The sequence below is a fragment of the Pleuronectes platessa genome, chromosome 1, assembly GCF_947347685.1.
Source record: "Pleuronectes platessa chromosome 1, fPlePla1.1, whole genome shotgun sequence".
Taxonomy (NCBI): Eukaryota; Metazoa; Chordata; class Actinopteri; order Pleuronectiformes; family Pleuronectidae; genus Pleuronectes; species Pleuronectes platessa.
In genome coordinates, this window is record NC_070626.1 from 15,316,834 (window position 1) to 15,333,233 (window position 16,400).

At 40.1% G+C, this 16,400-nt stretch overlaps 2 protein-coding genes across 3 annotated transcripts; one reads left to right on the top strand and one right to left on the bottom strand.

Annotated features, from left to right (window-relative positions):
• Positions 1–1,417: 1,417 nt before the first annotated feature.
• Positions 1,418–7,375, bottom strand: tfb2m (transcription factor B2, mitochondrial). Of its 2 annotated transcripts, none has more exons than XM_053417727.1 (10): positions 7,229–7,375; positions 5,722–6,075; positions 5,223–5,406; positions 4,939–5,030; positions 4,678–4,831; positions 4,154–4,302; positions 3,852–3,941; positions 3,568–3,624; positions 3,093–3,241; positions 1,418–2,392 (listed from the first exon to the last, which is right to left on the bottom strand). In XM_053417727.1, exons 2-10 carry the CDS (start codon positions 5,998–6,000, stop codon positions 2,203–2,205), a joined length of 1,344 nt encoding a protein of 447 aa, XP_053273702.1. In that variant the 5' UTR covers positions 6,001–6,075; positions 7,229–7,375; the 3' UTR covers positions 1,418–2,202. The 2 variants fall into 2 exon arrangements, with proteins under 2 accessions (XP_053273702.1, XP_053273694.1); XM_053417719.1 differs by having other exon boundaries at positions 7,225–7,375.
• A 103-nt stretch (positions 7,376–7,478) lies between these two features.
• Positions 7,479–16,398, top strand: LOC128432963 (saccharopine dehydrogenase-like oxidoreductase). The gene is made up of 12 exons (XM_053417748.1): positions 7,479–7,946; positions 9,638–9,750; positions 10,683–10,763; positions 12,759–12,888; positions 13,075–13,124; positions 13,283–13,413; positions 13,673–13,790; positions 13,965–14,084; positions 14,211–14,267; positions 14,380–14,491; positions 14,757–14,838; positions 15,128–16,398. The coding sequence occupies exons 1-12, from the start codon at positions 7,748–7,750 to the stop codon at positions 15,216–15,218; spliced, it is 1,284 nt and encodes a 427-aa protein (XP_053273723.1). The 5' UTR covers positions 7,479–7,747; the 3' UTR covers positions 15,219–16,398.
• Positions 16,399–16,400: the final 2 nt, after the last annotated feature.

Here is a 16,400-nt window from a genome sequence, read left to right on the forward strand (position 1 = left end):
TCGCTGCTGTCGCCCCCTTGTGTCTCTTCATCGTTACTGCGTGTATTTTTTTCCACAGGGGGTATTTCATTTCACACATCTGTCCACTACTGCTCTTCCAAACTGATCAACTGTCTTTTTATAGTGGTGGCAAACATGGTTGCTCATTTTGTTTTGGTTACTGGATACGTTTTGAATATGAGAAACTTTAGGCCACATCACACTGGACTTCTCCACGAGACCTTTGAGGCGCTGACCCACATCTGGTTGTCTCTTTACAGTTCATCATTTATTTCAGAGGCTGTATTTTTATTACTGCTCGGCCCATGAGACGTGAAAGTCGACAGCCTCATCATTCCAACCTGCTAAATAACACTGAGTTCACTGTGAAGTTGTTTATTAACTGAGAGAAATACTTTAATTGGCTTCCTAGATTTTTACCATTTATCTTGGAACCACAAAGAGTAACTAACTGAACCTGTCATCTAATACCTATGTGCCCCTGCTTCTATAACTTTATTTACGAATTTATTTGTCCCATACATAGTTATATCCAGGTATGTATTTTCCTGTTTTGGAAGTTTTGTCGACGTTATACCTGACTCCTTGGCACTAGAGGAAGAAGCTGGACAGAATAATTTTCACCGCCTCAAAAATCATCAATTGCAAATTCACCCCCCATCTCTGACATATAAAAAACTTGCATTCAGGGCAGAGGTCTAAAAATACTACAGGCCACTACACTCCCTGCCAACCCCCTCTTAATAACTCTCCCCTCAGGGCAATCAAATCTAAGACTTCCCGTTTCCTCAGCAGCACTTACTGTAGAACCATCAAATCATTGCATGGCTCCTCAATCCAGCATCAGCGCTTTACAAATGCAAACGAATAACTGCCTCTGAATTTTAAATCAAGAGATGTATGTTATGTTTGTATGGGGAGGGGATTATGTGTTAATTTTCTTTTCTTGTTGCGCTGTGATCTTCGTCTCATCGTGGGCAAATTCCTGAAAATTACTGAGTTGTGGGGCAATAAAGTATTGAATCTTGAACCTTGTAAGTTATTTCAATAAAAATTTAAGTGTGAGCTGAAATTTTTCATTCTTCGACAGAAACTTTCCAATTAGCTTCCTAAATTATCCTCTACAGTAGTAGTAATATATTAATATCTACAAACTCTTTTCCCTGAAACCACTATCTAAACTTGATCTCTTATAAATGTAACCCTGCTTCTATAGGTACTTTATTTTATAAATGTTCCCATGCATATTCATATATAGTTATTTGCATGTTTCTATTCCTCATATATTTAGTCGGCTTTACATGTGCCGTCAGCATTATTCACAATTTGTACTGTATGAAACCAGTCTGGATAAAACCATATTACTCACCAGGTTAATGGCATTGATGGTTTAACAACATAAAAACAGTTCACGAAATTCTGACTTAATTATTTATAAATTATCTTAGACACACAATTCATACATTGCTTAAAGCAGGGCATTTTAAACATACAGGAGTTTATACGTTCACAACGAAAATACAAAAATATACAAGACATGAATCTATACAGTGCAAAACTTCCTTTACATATGCAATCCTCTTCGCTGAGCATTTACCGCACTACTACTGTCACCCATGTCAGTTTAGCAAAATATTATAGGAGACACAAAGCATTGTTTTGTGAAGCTGCTTTCAGCTGCTCTAGTATATTTTTCATTTGCATGACATGATCTTGGACAAGTTGCTACTGTGTTCATGCAGATTCGTCTCTCCTCTGTGATACAACAAAATCATTTACGTTTATTTTTGCAACAATCTTTAAACCATTTGATTTCTCAGACAATTTGATGAAAAGAGGACTGCATACAGTGTCTTGTGAGGACCAAATAGAAACTGTTTCTCATATAGTTTGTCTGAAGTCTCAACTCATGGGAAACCTGGTTAAGGAAAACAGGCTGAGACATTTAAAGTCGTTTCTTCCTTGACCTTAAGAACAGTTAGTCAAGCACTTTTTTCATTTCAGTAACAAAATGTTTATACAGTCAAGTTTCAGTCAACTAATTTCATAATGTTTGACTTATTTGTATACATTACTTTATGTATGCATATCCCACGATTTATTATGCAAACCTTATTCTTTTTACATAAACCATCACTTTATACACAAAAAGGTGCATACAAACATGCACCTTTTTGTGTCGCTACTCCATAAATGACTATTTTACGCCCAACCCTCTCTCTGTGTGTTCTCCAGGATCTCCTCATAGAGCCAGCTCTGTGTGAACTCCTTACTCTTGTCCATCAACTGGAACAGCTGGAGATACTCCTCTGGAAATACGTTTCCCGTCAGAATGTCCAACGGCATGCCCACTTCGGATAACAGCTTACTCCCGCTATCTGGTGACCAGACACTAGAAAAACAAGAAACAGGGAGATGTTCAAATCGAGCAGCATTTTTTCAGTATGGATGCACTTTATAGGTCTAAAGCTGCTTTCAAACATACATTGAACTCCGGATATTCTCCTGAAATTACCCAGAGGGGCTCTACGCTAATGTCCAAATCAGAGGCTGCGGACAATCTGTGGAGTTTTTCTGCCAGCCCCCCTGAGTCTAAACTGTAGATAATGTCTGAAAGAGCCCATGTGAACATACAGCAGGAGATTCTCTGGAGGATTTCCTGTGAGCAAATTGATGCAGTTTCTAAAACAGTCGGAAAACTGAAAAAACACAGACAAAGATGTCAACTTGAAAAGCCAACAAGATTTGAGTATTTTGGGTGGAAACGGCCGACGCAAATGTGCAGTTAACAAAAACGGGTTATATCCACCGCGGAATTTATACGTATGCGCCCAGGGAACACCCCTCCCCTGAATTTTCCAGAAATTCCCCTGTTGTTGTGAAATCTTTGAAATCAGAGAATCTCCTGCTGCTTCCTTCACATGTAATAAGTTAAGTCCGGAAAATGTCTACAACTAATTGTCCTGAGTCCATGACTGAAAACAGCCCAAGTCTGGTTGATTCAACACGAGCAGTGTGTGGGCTCAAAGCCTGTGTGTCTGCTACTACAACAACTCTGTGTGTGTGTGTGTGTGTGTGTGTGTGTTGCTTACTTGAGCCTGTCAATGAGCTTGACCTTCCTCTTTGCCAGACACTGTTTGACCATCATCAGCAGAGTTGAAGCATTCGAGGGACTGAGGCCATCAGAGAACAGATCGGCTCGTGGACGCAGACGCACCAGGCAGAGGTGGTCATTGGGAAGCTGAGGGGATAATAACAAAGTATTAATTCTGTTTCCTCAGTCACGTTTACAGAGAAAGTATTCTGACCCCTGTCTGCAGAGATTAGTGACGGGACTGTAACAGGGCACAGATCTAAGGAAGTTAATAAAAAACAATTCTGCTGCATTGAAGGTTACCATGAGAACAGTGGCCTCCAGTTCTTAAATTAAAAGTTTCAAACAACCTGTTTTTTATATTTTAGCATAAGACTGAAATATAACAAAAAATTCAAAGGGTAAAGAAGGGGTGTGACTTCATCCCACATTTATTGTACATGTGTGGCTGTTGAGTTTGCTCTCTTCCTTACCCGGCCTTTAGGTTTAGATGCACCCTGTTTTGACTTCACAAATGACTCCCATGGCTCCTAGAAAGACACATGAGAGGTTTGACAAATACACAAACACTTATGTTGCAACGTGTGAACATTTTTAGTGGTTTAATCTCATGTATTAGCTTTGAGGACGTTCATAATAAAGTAATGTAACAGGGTTTTTTCTGTTGTCAACACAAACTGCTGTTTAAACATCAACCGAATTGGTTTAAATCAAATTACATAATCAATGTCTTTTGCCACCCTCTCTCATACTGTACCTTGTGTAACAGATCAATGTCACAGGACATCTGCCAGAGGACACTGAAGGCTCTGTAGTTAAACATGCTGCCTGGACGTGACACCAGTTTCTGATGGAGACATCATTTTAAAGATTTTACTCAAGCATCAAGGAAAGCATTTGATTGTGGATCCATTTAAGCTACAATATAAGAGTCTCCCTCAATATTGATAAGTGATTGTGTTGTAAGCATGATCAGAAATGTAGAGTAGATGGTGATGAGGGCTGATACTCCATTTCTAAAAGGTAGAGGTAAAGAGGTTAACGGCTCAAGTTATTTACCAGGTATTCCTTCTCGCTCATGAACAGATTGAGCTCTACCCTTCCATATCTGTAGACAGACAGCCTTTCAAACAAAGCATAGGCCATCTTTAGCAGCATGCCACGCTCATTACGCTGGGGCAGGATGCCCACCACCTTCACTGGGATGTCTAGAGAGAGACACAGGACTGCATTAACACAACACACTGTAGAGGGATGGTACACTAAACAATACACAGTGATCATTTACTTGAGTCTGTGACAGCCACATACCAAATGTAATTATTTTTTAAAACATATCGAAATGTTTGAAAACCAATGAGCTGCTATAAAAGTTATCATAAGCAAATATTTTTGTTAAAAACAACCAAAAGTGGGGTTCATAGCGTAGCTCCATGTTAGGATAATATATACTGTAGCAAAGACAATTTGTTTATTGCCAGATAGGCTTAACTAAATGAACCATATTCCTTGGTGTGCATGTATTTGACATTATTTCAGGTCTGCAGCTCTGTTCACATGTGTGCATGCTTTCTTTTCCTCACCATCAGCCCAGTTACTCTCTGATATTCCCAGATCAGTGAAGAGTTTGTCACTGGACATGACAGGGGCCCTCAGGTTTCCATTGCCCATGGGATCTAGTTTAAAGTAGTCACAGTGAACCACCTCCAGCTGACCATCAAGATGACCCTCTAGCTCCTGCAACATGAAAACATATTTTATTCGTTTAACTGCAATGTGATGGAATATGATGAATCAAAGAAAGACCATGAAAGAGTTTAAATTCATAGAGATGTTTGTGTCACCTGTAGATCATGTAGGAAGGACTTATCTTCCTCGAGAGCCACGACTCTCTGAGCTCCAGCATTGAGGAGAGTCCGAGTCAACACCCCAGGACCTAAGAAAGACGGGTTGTTTCACTGACAAGAATAATCTATTGTGGGCAAACTACATAGTTTTTTCTCTATGGCATCCTGTTGAAAATATATTTGTTGAATTGGACAAAAGCTGCTCAGTAAATTACCTTGCAGAAAAAATTCATACATTTACTCTTCATCCCCTCTAATGTCAACATTGCACATAAACATACCTGGGTTACATTCGAAGATAATACTTTTAGACGCCTCAGGTTCTAGATGCTGTGTTACTACTTTAGCCAGGTCCGGGTCCACAATAAAGTGTCGGATCTTTTTACAGGACATAGCACGACGTACATTCTCTTCTTCCTGCCCGACGTCCAGGAAGTCATACTGGCACAATGGGCGACATTGGCCCTGGAGAAATACATAAATGCATATGAGTGAAAAGTCAGACAATTTAATAAAAGCTTTGCCTTTCTTTTATCTGAAAATATGTTCTCATATGAATACACATTATATAAATACTGAAAAAAGTTATTGATCATATTTAAAATTCATTAAAAAGGCTGAATAGATATTTTCCTATAATTTGAAACAAATAAAGTTGAAAAGGAAAAACACATAAGTAAATCCATAGCAGACAGGCTAATTAATTTGCTCTACTCAAACACCATGACGAGGTGAAGGATTACTGCCTCATGTGAAACAAAGCCAAAAACGACTGCCTACCTGTACAGCCACAGCCGACAGGTTCCTGTGTGCGAGTGCTGCTGATGGGGACGTCCTCTCTGTGCGGGGCTGCTGTGAAGTCGAGCCGAGTGTGGGCCGACCAGGGCCAGAAGAGAGAGAGTCTAGGCTGTAGGCCCTCCTGTGAAGCACAGGAACACAGAGGCCAGGGGGACCCACTGGGGCCAAACCTGCCTTTTGCATATAGGATCTACTTCTAATGGTGTTGCTGCAAGCAGAGCGCATCACCAGCTCCACCACTCGAAATATCTGGATGGACATGGTGATGGAGCAGTGGTGTTTCACAACAGGAGACGGGCAGAGGGAGATTCAAGTCCCGCTCTAAGATGTCACCGCCTGTAGGGGATGGAGAGGGAAAGAAACAAGGAAGGTTTAGATGAACAACAGCAGCAGACAATATAATGCAATTAAACATGTTCCATACGCTTGAACTACACCTTTGTAACATGAAAGAATTCACAGACATTATCAAAAACTGTTTTAACACCTAGCCAAGTGTTAACATGTCCTATTTAAAAGGTCCAGTGTGTAAGACTTAGGTGAAAGGGATCTATTGACAGAAATCTTATATAAAATAATCCTAGTGATGTTTTCATATAAATTATAGATTATTGTTGTTTTATTTACCCTAGAATGGGCCCTTTATATTGACATTCTTTATATTTACATAATGGGCATCCTCTCTATGGAGGCCCCCATGTTTCTTGTAGTAGCCCACACTGGACAAACTAAACACCCTTTGAGTTCTTATGAAAGCTGAAGGTTACCACAGGTTCTCTTTAATGTTTCTAAGGGGAAGGGTGAGGTGAGGGCTGTGCAGCTGCCGCACGTAACTTCACCACTTTGTCACTAAATTCTAGACACTGCTAATGTAAAAGGAAAAATGGAGGGGCAGCTGTGGCTGAATGGTAGAGCGTTCGATCCCCAGTCTTCCCCATCTGCATGGGGAAGTGTCCTTGGGCAAGATGCTGAACCCCGATTTGCCCCTCATAGAACACAAAAGTGCTGCTAATAGATGCACTGTATGAGTGTGGGGGTGAATGGCAAACTGATGTTAGGCGCTTTGAGTCGTCAACAAGACTAGAAAAACGATATATAAATACAAACCATTTATAGCTAAAAGAATCAGCTCTGAATCTACAAATAATATTAGATTCATGCTGTAAACAAACCCGGTGTAACAGTTCCCACAGACTTTACTGTTAGCACGTGTTCGTGTGAACTTCTCCAGGACAACTGTTAGCTTAACCCTCGACCTCACTCACAGGAGGTGTTCACGGTCCTCTGTGAGGTCACAGACTGGTTCTTGGTCATACAGGTACACGCAGCCGACCAGGCTCCATGTTACATGGTCGCGGTGAACAGTTTACAGACGCTGATAACGTCACTGCTGCTAGCCAAGTAGCTAGCCGTGCCACTGAAAGCTACTGCACGAATAATGGTTTTGCTATTAATGTGGTTTTACCGGGAGAAACGCATACACACCTACTGGTAGAATCTCTTGTATATCCTAATAGCTGGCCCGCAGTGATGTGACGCAGGCTCAGGTTGGTCTGTTTGCTGGAAAAGCTCCGTGACATTGAGCCCTGCTCATCCTGACCCCCCGATGCTTGTTTTTGCTGCGCTCGTCTCGTGGAATTGCACTGCGCACTCTTTTGACGTAATTGACAAGCGACATGTGCGACGACCAATCAAAAACTCGAGGAAGTTATCACGCTAAAATGCGAATTTAAAGCTATAAATTACATATGATCATAGTATTACCTCGTATTAAACTCATGCATAAGCTGCTTAGAAAACACACATTTAACACAACGCACCTCTTTACGTGTGATCGTTTAGGTCGCTAAAAACTGCCGCAGGTGTTCACATCTGTTAGCATATTAGCATTGTGAGGCTAGGGAAGTAGAGACAGCAGCGTTGTTAAAACAGCTCACAGGCTGATCGCTCCCCCTCAGTCCGTCAGTACCGCAGACAGCTGAGCTCCTCCACTCGCACTCCTTTCACCATGGCCCGAGTAGAGACGTCCTCCAGCCGGCCGTACCACCTGGTTATCTTCGGAGCCTCCGGCTTCACGGGGCAGTTTGTTGTGGAGGAGGTGGCCCGGACTGTGTCTGAGGGTCCGAATGGGAACCTCAAGTGGGCCGTGGCGGGCAGGAGCAAGCAGAAGCTGGAAAAAGTTATGGAGCAGGCCGCCGGAGTGCTGAGTATGTACCTCAACAGAACCAGGAGATGTGTGTTTGTGTGTTGCATCTGGGACAGTTTTATTATTCCATGTGTCCTGAGATCACTTCAAGTCCACTGAGTGACATGTAGCTACTAAACTCATCATATCAATAAAATGGCTTAACTGAAGATGATCAATCTAAGTTTGACACGTGGATTATGATCAGTTTGACATGATGACTTTGACCCTGAACTCCAAAGTCTAAATGAGGTTGCATCAGAAAGTGAACGATTTTATGATATTATCACAACAGCTTTTCGTGGTAGTAGGTGCATCAGGATTTTAGTTCGCCACAAACTATTACATAAATAAATGCTAATTAATCAATCAAGCCAATCCATATAATAAATCTTTGAAAACTTTATGCTAAAGATTTTATGTCTGCAGTTGCGTAATTAGTCTTATTAGGTGGCAAGAATATGCACTGTCATGTATATATCGTAGAAATGGACACTTCCTGAAACTACCCAGCAACTGGTTTATATTTCTTGCTTCATACTGTAAATGCTTAGTCACATTATTAGTACATTGTCAGATGGTCAGCTCTATTTCAGTATTCGATGACTCCAAAGATAGAAATTAGAGCAGCAATTAATCTGTTCTTTAACAGATCTGCGGTGCAGTAAAAACACTCATCACAGTTACCCAGTGACTCGTGTGGCCCAACTAACAGTCAAAGACAAAGATATACAATTTATAATCACTCAAAATATACACACAAAAAAAACTCTCCACTTTGCTGAGCTGTATCCAACAATGCTTATATAAACCACTTAAATTGTCAATAAATATTAAAAATATGTAGCCATTGGTTTTTTCTTTAATGACCCATCATTTCAGCTTTAACAGAACTAGAAATTGAATTCACCTTAATGCAGTTAATATGTTATAAATATTGACTTTCTACATTTAGTATGCCAGTAATTTTCCAGGCTGTTTATTTATATCCAAGCAACTTGCGAAACATGGAAAATTAAGTCCAACACCAGATGAAGACCAGGGAGAGATTCTGCTGTCATGATAGTAATGTGAGTTTCCAGGATTAGATCGTTATTCTGTTGTCCCCTCCTCTTTGACGCTTCTTTTCAGGGAGTGTGCAACAGCTGATGGAACAAACCCGCTCACTGTACAATTCTCTGCCAACACAAACACACAAACACACACACACACACACACACACACACACTTGTGTTTATTCATGTTCTCTCCACGTATTTTCATGCAATAATATACCTGGTAACTCTCCATGGGTTTTTCCAACTGCTCCACACATTGTCTGGGACTGCAGACCTTACTGCAATTTAACACTTTAAGTTTAACTGCGTCAGGGCATGTGTGATCATTTGATGTTGCTCGTTAGATAAGGTTGTTCTAATGGGTCATTTTCTAATACCTATATCCTTCTATAAATTTCCACTGAGCACTCCTATTACTCCAGGTTCTATTATAACCTCCTCTTTTTAGGCCAGCTGTATTTATTATCATACACACTCTTTTCAGGGTAATTTTGCTTATGGTGATCAAGGCAAATCAGATGAGGACATTTATGGAGGGTTAAATGTTTTTGCATCTTTGATCTAAAGTAGAGGTGTAATAGATTTGATGCTAAGATAACTGCATCATGAATGTTTCTTTAAATATACTATAGCACCTATCCTTGTTTGTGTGCAGGTAAACCCGAGCTGAGGTCAGAGGTAGACATCATCGTGGCAGATGTAGAAGAGCCCGACTCCCTGGCAGCCATGTGCAAACAGGCAGTGATTGTTCTCAACTGTGTGGGGCCTGTAAGTAGACGATTCTACAGAAATGTTTTTGCCTGTTTATTTTGGATAACAACTTTGAAGTTTTGCCTCGAAGCGAACAAATTTTTCCTCATGTTGGCTCAATGCACCATCACACATTGGCATCTTCCCTGTGGCATCAGTGTACCTCAACTTATCTCCAACTTTCTCTCGCTCTGTCTTACTCTTTTGCTTGGACACACACAGTCGCTTTCATTCACACAATGAAGGCCACTGACTTACAGCACAAGTGTTGCATTGTCTCAGAATCAGAATGGATGGTTGGTTTCCAGCTCAACTGCTTCACGCCCTGTGCATCATTTAGGTTACTGTTTCAAACCAAAATCTTTCACTTCAGTAGCCACTTCTATTGCACACAGCAGCCACGTGCCAGTCGAGTTAATACTAAGGCAGAGAGTTGAAGTCATGAGGAGACATTTTGTCTTAATCTTCAGTTTGTATTTTATATCGACAATACAAATCCATATTTTTCTGTATGAGCATAAAGGGAATAAATCAGGTATTACCAGAGTGAGACACACCGCAAACGATTATATAAACCACATATCTTACATATGAAGAACAAATGGAGAGTGTTGATCAGAAAAAATTTACCTTGCACTGCAATTGACTGTTGCGCAACTTGAGCCTCCGTTGTGCAGGGATTCAACTGAATGAATGGTATTCCTTTTTTGTGTCTTTTTCGTTTTCCATTTTTAACATGATTATTATTATTCTTATTACTACTGCTATACTACAATGTAGAGATGGATATATCTATCACATCCAACACCATAACACTTTGTCTTAAGCCCTTATTTATAGATAATGGGGAACTGACAATTGGACAAATTCAGATAGATTAAAAAGTGTAACAGTTTGAATTAATTACTGTTTGTCTGTCTATATCTTTCTCTTTCTTTCTGTCTCTATAGTACAGATTCTATGGTGAGCCGGTGGTCAAAGCCTGTGTGGAGAACGGAGCTCACCACATTGACATCTGTGGAGAGCCTCAGGTATGTATTGCTCTGTATTGTATTGAAATGTACGTGTGTATCTATTTATATTTCCCCTTTTATTTGCTTTGACACAAATCATACACCTAACGAGGTAGAGGTTGTTAATTTCATCATACATGTGAACTGAAACAAGGCTGTGATATAAGCTATCTCTCCTTCCATCACTAATCTGCCCGACTTGAAGGAATAAAGCTTGGAACTCTGCTTGTAGTTTTTTAAAGCTTGAATTACTGAACTCCCTTCACTTTTCCTTTTGCATACTATTTCCGTCATGCTGTCACTGGACATGTACTGCAGGGCTTTGTTCCAAAAGGCAGGTTTAGGGAAAACTCTGTTTTATTAACTCTGAGGGAAAGTTGAGGGGACTTTTCTGGAGCAGATTTGGAGTACATTTGTGAATTTAACTCAGTGAAATTAATAAGCAATTACTGCCAAAGCATCATTTAAGGAGTAATTTGATAGGAAATCGCCTATCCAAATCGTGGTTGGATAGGCTGTTATCCAAGACCCTCTCTTTACTAATGTTCCTCTTTTACCAGTCAGTCATCAATGTAAAGAGGAAGATGGTGATCTGTGTCTAAACACTCAGAAGTTACAGATTGTGGATTTATCCTCAGTTTAAACTCAAATCTGTTCACTGACTTTGTCTACAACCCTTGCAAAGAAAACCTTTATAAGTTAAGAATGGTTAACAAACATCATTTATTTATTGCACTGATAGAATATTCCTGACATAGTTGAGATAAGATATAACTCTTGGTTGAGGGAATGTCTGACCATCCTGACACTTTACCTCTGCACAACACCATTGGGAGAGTAGTGCCTATCTAATTCCACACATACTCCTTCTCTCTCGTCGCAGTACCCAAGGTCAGTTTATAGATAAAGGGACAACCAACAGTACTTTGTAGTGTCAACACTCAGGGACATTCATATCTAACTCAATTGCCCCAGAGAGAGACACCAGGGGCAAGAAGTAAGGACACAAAATGATTTAGGACTGCATACTTTAGACTTACAATTACTATTGCTCTGTTAGCGTTGTTATATTGTTGCACCTTCTGGTCTCCTGGATGCGAAAACAGCCGGATCTGTCTGCAGGTCCAGAGAGAAGCAGAAGAGGGGACATGGAAATGCAGATTGCAGCAGTTTTTTCGACTTTAAACCACTGATATATCATCTTAGGGGGAACATTACCTCAAATGAAATCAGAAGTGGATTAAATATGGGCCCTTTAAACTAGACATCTAAAAATCTGTTTCAACTGCAAAACGTCAAAGTCATAGGGCTGTCACTGGTGGGACTGTGAGGCCACAGTAATACTGAATGTCTATAAATAAACTTGATTTAACCTCCACTGTTTAATTCACCCTCAGCTGCCAGCAGTTCTTTATTCCCAACAGGTCACAGCTGAATATATCTAAAAGTATGACACAACAAACCGTAGGATTCTAGAACTTTGTCTCTCATAAGGAAACTTAATTCTACAAATTAATGAGTGACTGGACTCAGAGGATCAGCCCTCGGATGTCCGAACATTGGGTTTAGCTGCTGTTTGTGTTTGGATTAAATTGGAGACTTACTGACTTCCATGCTGTAGCTTGTTAGACAAAATGATCTCTCACTTGGCTGCAGGACAGCAGTTTATCCCCTTAGAGACCGGTCTGTGTAATGCAGCATGTCTCACTGAAACAAACAAACCCCTCTGAAGGTCCAACATGAAGTCTGTGTGTTTTAAGGCTGTATCTCTTAGGTACTAAGGAGACTTTGAAACTATACAATCTATCCCATGACCTTTTGTGACACTAGTTCAGGATAAAACTTGTGTAAGAAAGCAATACTGACCTTCATATCTCCCGTGAACTCTACTCTTATTTTTTAAGGTGATCTTCACCTTGCCTTATACGATTGTTAATAAAGCATAGAGAATTCAATACCGTTAAAAATAATCTTTGTTTAAAAGTTTTAATTCATTTGTTTTTCTGTTTACAGTTTCTAGAGGGCATGCAGTTAAACTACAACAGCCTGGCAGCTGACAAAGGTGTTTACATCGTCGGGAGCTGTGGCTTCGACTCCATACCCGCAGACATGGGAGTCCTCTACACCAGGGACCAGTTCAAGGGTATGCACTTTCTCACACGCACAGTCCGTATAAACACATGCACACAATAGCATTAAAAATAACCCCTCCCCACCCTCAGGATACTGATATGTAGATTTCCTTGCATTCTCTCTCTGTGGGTAAACTGTAATGATTCATTGTTATATTAGCTTCTTCCAAAACGTGTGTGTTTGTGTTCATCCACAGGTACGCTCACTGCAGTGGAGAGTTTTCTGACCGTTGGCTCAGGACCTGATGTATGTAACTACATTTCCCATAAATCCATGTTGTGGATTTATGTACACAAATTACAAATTTTTATTATTGCATCACATATTTCTCCCTTTTTTTTTCATGTGCTCGATATTTTCTCTTTCTGTATGTGTGTGTGTTTTACTTTGGCTTCCTCTTTCAGGGCGGGGTTATCCATGATGGCACATGGCAATCTGCTGTCTATGGTTTTGCAGATGGCCCCAAGCTGCAGGGTCTGAGGAGGAAGTTTAATCACAAACCTCTCCCTAGTATTGGCTCTAAAATAAAACGCAGGTAGGTAGATCAATAACTTGAGTAACTTGCTAAGCTGACAAAGGCAGCAACTTGATAGCTGCACACATGGGAATCTGCAATTATAAAGTGGTTTATTGAAATGTTGGTATTTGTCCATATGTAATGAGTATTATCCACATAACATCGAACATTTTAAAACAATTTTAAGATTATTATTTCCGTTTACTTATCTGCACAAACATACTGATGTGATATCTGTGACGAGAGTTCAGTTTTTCCTGTGCTTATGTATTTGCAGAGGCTCCCTGTTCTTCAGTAATGAGATCCAGCAGTACACGGTGCCCTTCATGGGCTCTGATCCCTCTGTTGTGAAGAGAAGTCAGCGCTTCCTGGTCGAGGAAAATCAGGCCACACCAGTCAGTCTCTTCATTTTTTCCTGTGCTTAAATTTTCCACTAATGATTAACATAGAAATGAAATTCTTAATAGGCTGATGATAATGATAAAAAATGATAAAAAAATCCTGTGTTTAGGAACGTTACCTCAACACTGTTCTTTTCAGATTAAGACAACATGCATTATCTACTCTAGGTTCAGTATGGAGCGTATGCAGGAATCGGAGGCATTGGCAACATAATCAAGCTGATGTTTGCTGGCATGATGTTCTGGTTCCTGGTCAAGTTCAGCTTTGGACGCAACCTGCTCATCAAGGTAAACAAACTTAACAATAAACATAATCACATCACACAGCCTCATGTTTCACACCTGAATAGTCTACCTTTTTAGAAATCACAAACTGAGTAATGTCTTTCTGTGGTTTGTCCCCAACCTTCTCAGCACCCAGAGTTCTTCTCCTTTGGACTCTTCTCTAAGGCCGGACCAACCAGAAAGCAGGTGAAGTGTTGATACCACAGAAAAGACTTGGATATTATTCAATACACCAATTCTTGGTCTTAATAAGCTTTGGCTAATTAAACATGTTAATAAGAATCCATGTGTGTATTAGATGGAGGCCTCGTCCTTCCAGTTTGCGTTCTATGGAGAGGGATACACCGAGGGGGAGGACCCTTCGCAAGGGAAACCTAATGCCAGGATCCGCACCCTGGTTCAGGGACCAGGTAACTAGAAATTTAAAGTTCTTATTTAATTCTGTTTTTTTGTGATTGATGCAATTTGGGTTTCACTCAAACAGTATTAAATGTGTGGCTTTAGCAGGGTAGCTGGTGCATGCAGCAGAATTATATAATATTTAGTTACACCCATCAATAACACAGGAACAAAACATAGACTGAAACAAACCTGTCGTTCAATCAGGTCAACTGACCGGTTTAACACCTTCTTGGATATGTCTGTCTAATGCTTCCCGGTCTTCTTATTATTCAGAGTGTGGATATGTGGCCACACCCATTGCCATGGTTCAAGCTGCTCTCACCATCCTCAACGAATCCACAGCTTTGCCCAAGAAGTGAGTTTATCACGCCACAAATCTGCCACATATTATATATAATATTTATATATGCATACCACAAATCTACTTGTAAATCACTGCCTATAAATTCAAATACAACACATCATGACTGCAGGAATAGGGTGATTGATTATCTGTGAATACACAGAGTTAAATGTGTGTATCCAGTTTATAAAAGACAAATTTAAGCAGCATTGATGATATTGCTATGGTATATTTATGTCCGATTTGAGTGTATTTTATCATCAGCGTGAATTCGCTTAATCTTTTTGTCCTTCCTTTCCAGGGGAGGAGTATACACTCCAGGAGCTGCGTTTGCAAAAACCACGCTGGTTGACCGCCTCAACAAACACGGGATTCAGTTCTCTGTCATCTAAAGTTCGTCCCCTCCCTGAGGCCGTACTCCAGGTTTTTCCGACCACTTACTAACATTGATAATAAAAGCTGGGAAGTGTAAAACTTCATGAGCGGACTCTCTCAGATTGAGTTCTAACGCTGCGGTTGATGGTACTTTCAGCATTTAGCCTTTTCGTTTGGTCAGAAACTTGCCGGTTTTCTTTTGGCTTGAATGTACTATTAACCCTCTGCTTGAAAAACAAACCGCTAAAGTGCAGCAGTGTTTTCCCACCAAGGACGGCAAAAGGACAATTATGTGTAAAGAGTTTTAACATATCTCCAATGACTCAGTGAAAGAAGATTTTTGGCCAGAATTTAGTTCCCTCCCTTATCAACATTGACACAGTGACCAATAAAAGAGGCTCTATGTTTTACATGGTCGTGCATCTGCCTGTGATTTACTTAAACATGAGTAGATGGTTAAAACTCTCCTGTTTCCTTTAAAGACCCATAATGTTAAACCATAGTAGAGAAGGCAGATGGCTTCGTAATATCAACTCTACTGATCCCAGATAAGAGATGACTGGAAAAGTAGATTGATATCAGTGCAACAGATATAGTAAACTGTATTTGAAAAATATATAAAACATCTGTAACTGTAAGAAAAGCAAACGTCTACAATCTTTAGTTGTGTGTAGTCCCTGTTGCAAACAGTAGCTGTACGTGAACAAGGACATGACTATTGTTGTTCTGATTCAGTGAAGTGACGCTGTCAATAGACAATTAGAAAATCTGCTGTGTGTGCACGTACATGCTCGCCTTGCCTGGCCTAGTCATCCTACTCTCTCGAATGTTTTTTTTTTTTATTTTTTTTTTTTGTAGCTGACTGTTGCTGCACTGTTTTAGCTTTTTGAGCCTAGTCAGAAAATGCATCCAGCTGTTTGTGCACAAAATGGCATGAGTGACTTCATGAAACTGAACAGATCCTCTGCTGTTTAGTTTACAGTTGTGTGTTCAAAGTTTGGGTTTATGCATTTGTTTATTTGTGGGGTTGTGTGTCATGTGGACTGGATAAATTTCACCCACATAGAAAAAGGTTAATCTCAGTTCAGACTTGTTTTTCATGTTTTTGAGACTTTGAGCATCATGTGCATGTGGCAGTTTTGGGTTGCTTTGCTTTGTATGGTCCTCATAAATAAAATCATATGATAATAGAAATAAGT

Excerpts from the sequence above, each read along its gene's own strand:
- tfb2m (XM_053417727.1), bottom strand. The coding sequence starts at position 6,000 with ATGTCCATCCAGATATTTCGAGTGGTGGAGCTGGTGATGCGCTCTGCT. Across the intron at positions 4,303-4,677 it reads AGAGAGTAACTGGGCTGATG|ACATCCCAGTGAAGGTGGTG; the intron begins GTGAGGAAAAGA and ends GTCTCTCTCTAG. Across the intron at positions 3,942-4,153 it reads TGAGCGAGAAGGAATACCTG|AAACTGGTGTCACGTCCAGG; the intron begins GTAAATAACTTG and ends TGTCTCCATCAG.
- LOC128432963 (XM_053417748.1), top strand. The coding sequence starts at position 7,748 with ATGGCCCGAGTAGAGACGTCCTCCAGCCGGCCGTACCACCTGGTTATC. Across the intron at positions 14,085-14,210 it reads GACGCAACCTGCTCATCAAG|CACCCAGAGTTCTTCTCCTT; the intron begins GTAAACAAACTT and ends CAACCTTCTCAG. Across the intron at positions 14,268-14,379 it reads CCGGACCAACCAGAAAGCAG|ATGGAGGCCTCGTCCTTCCA; the intron begins GTGAAGTGTTGA and ends TGTGTGTATTAG.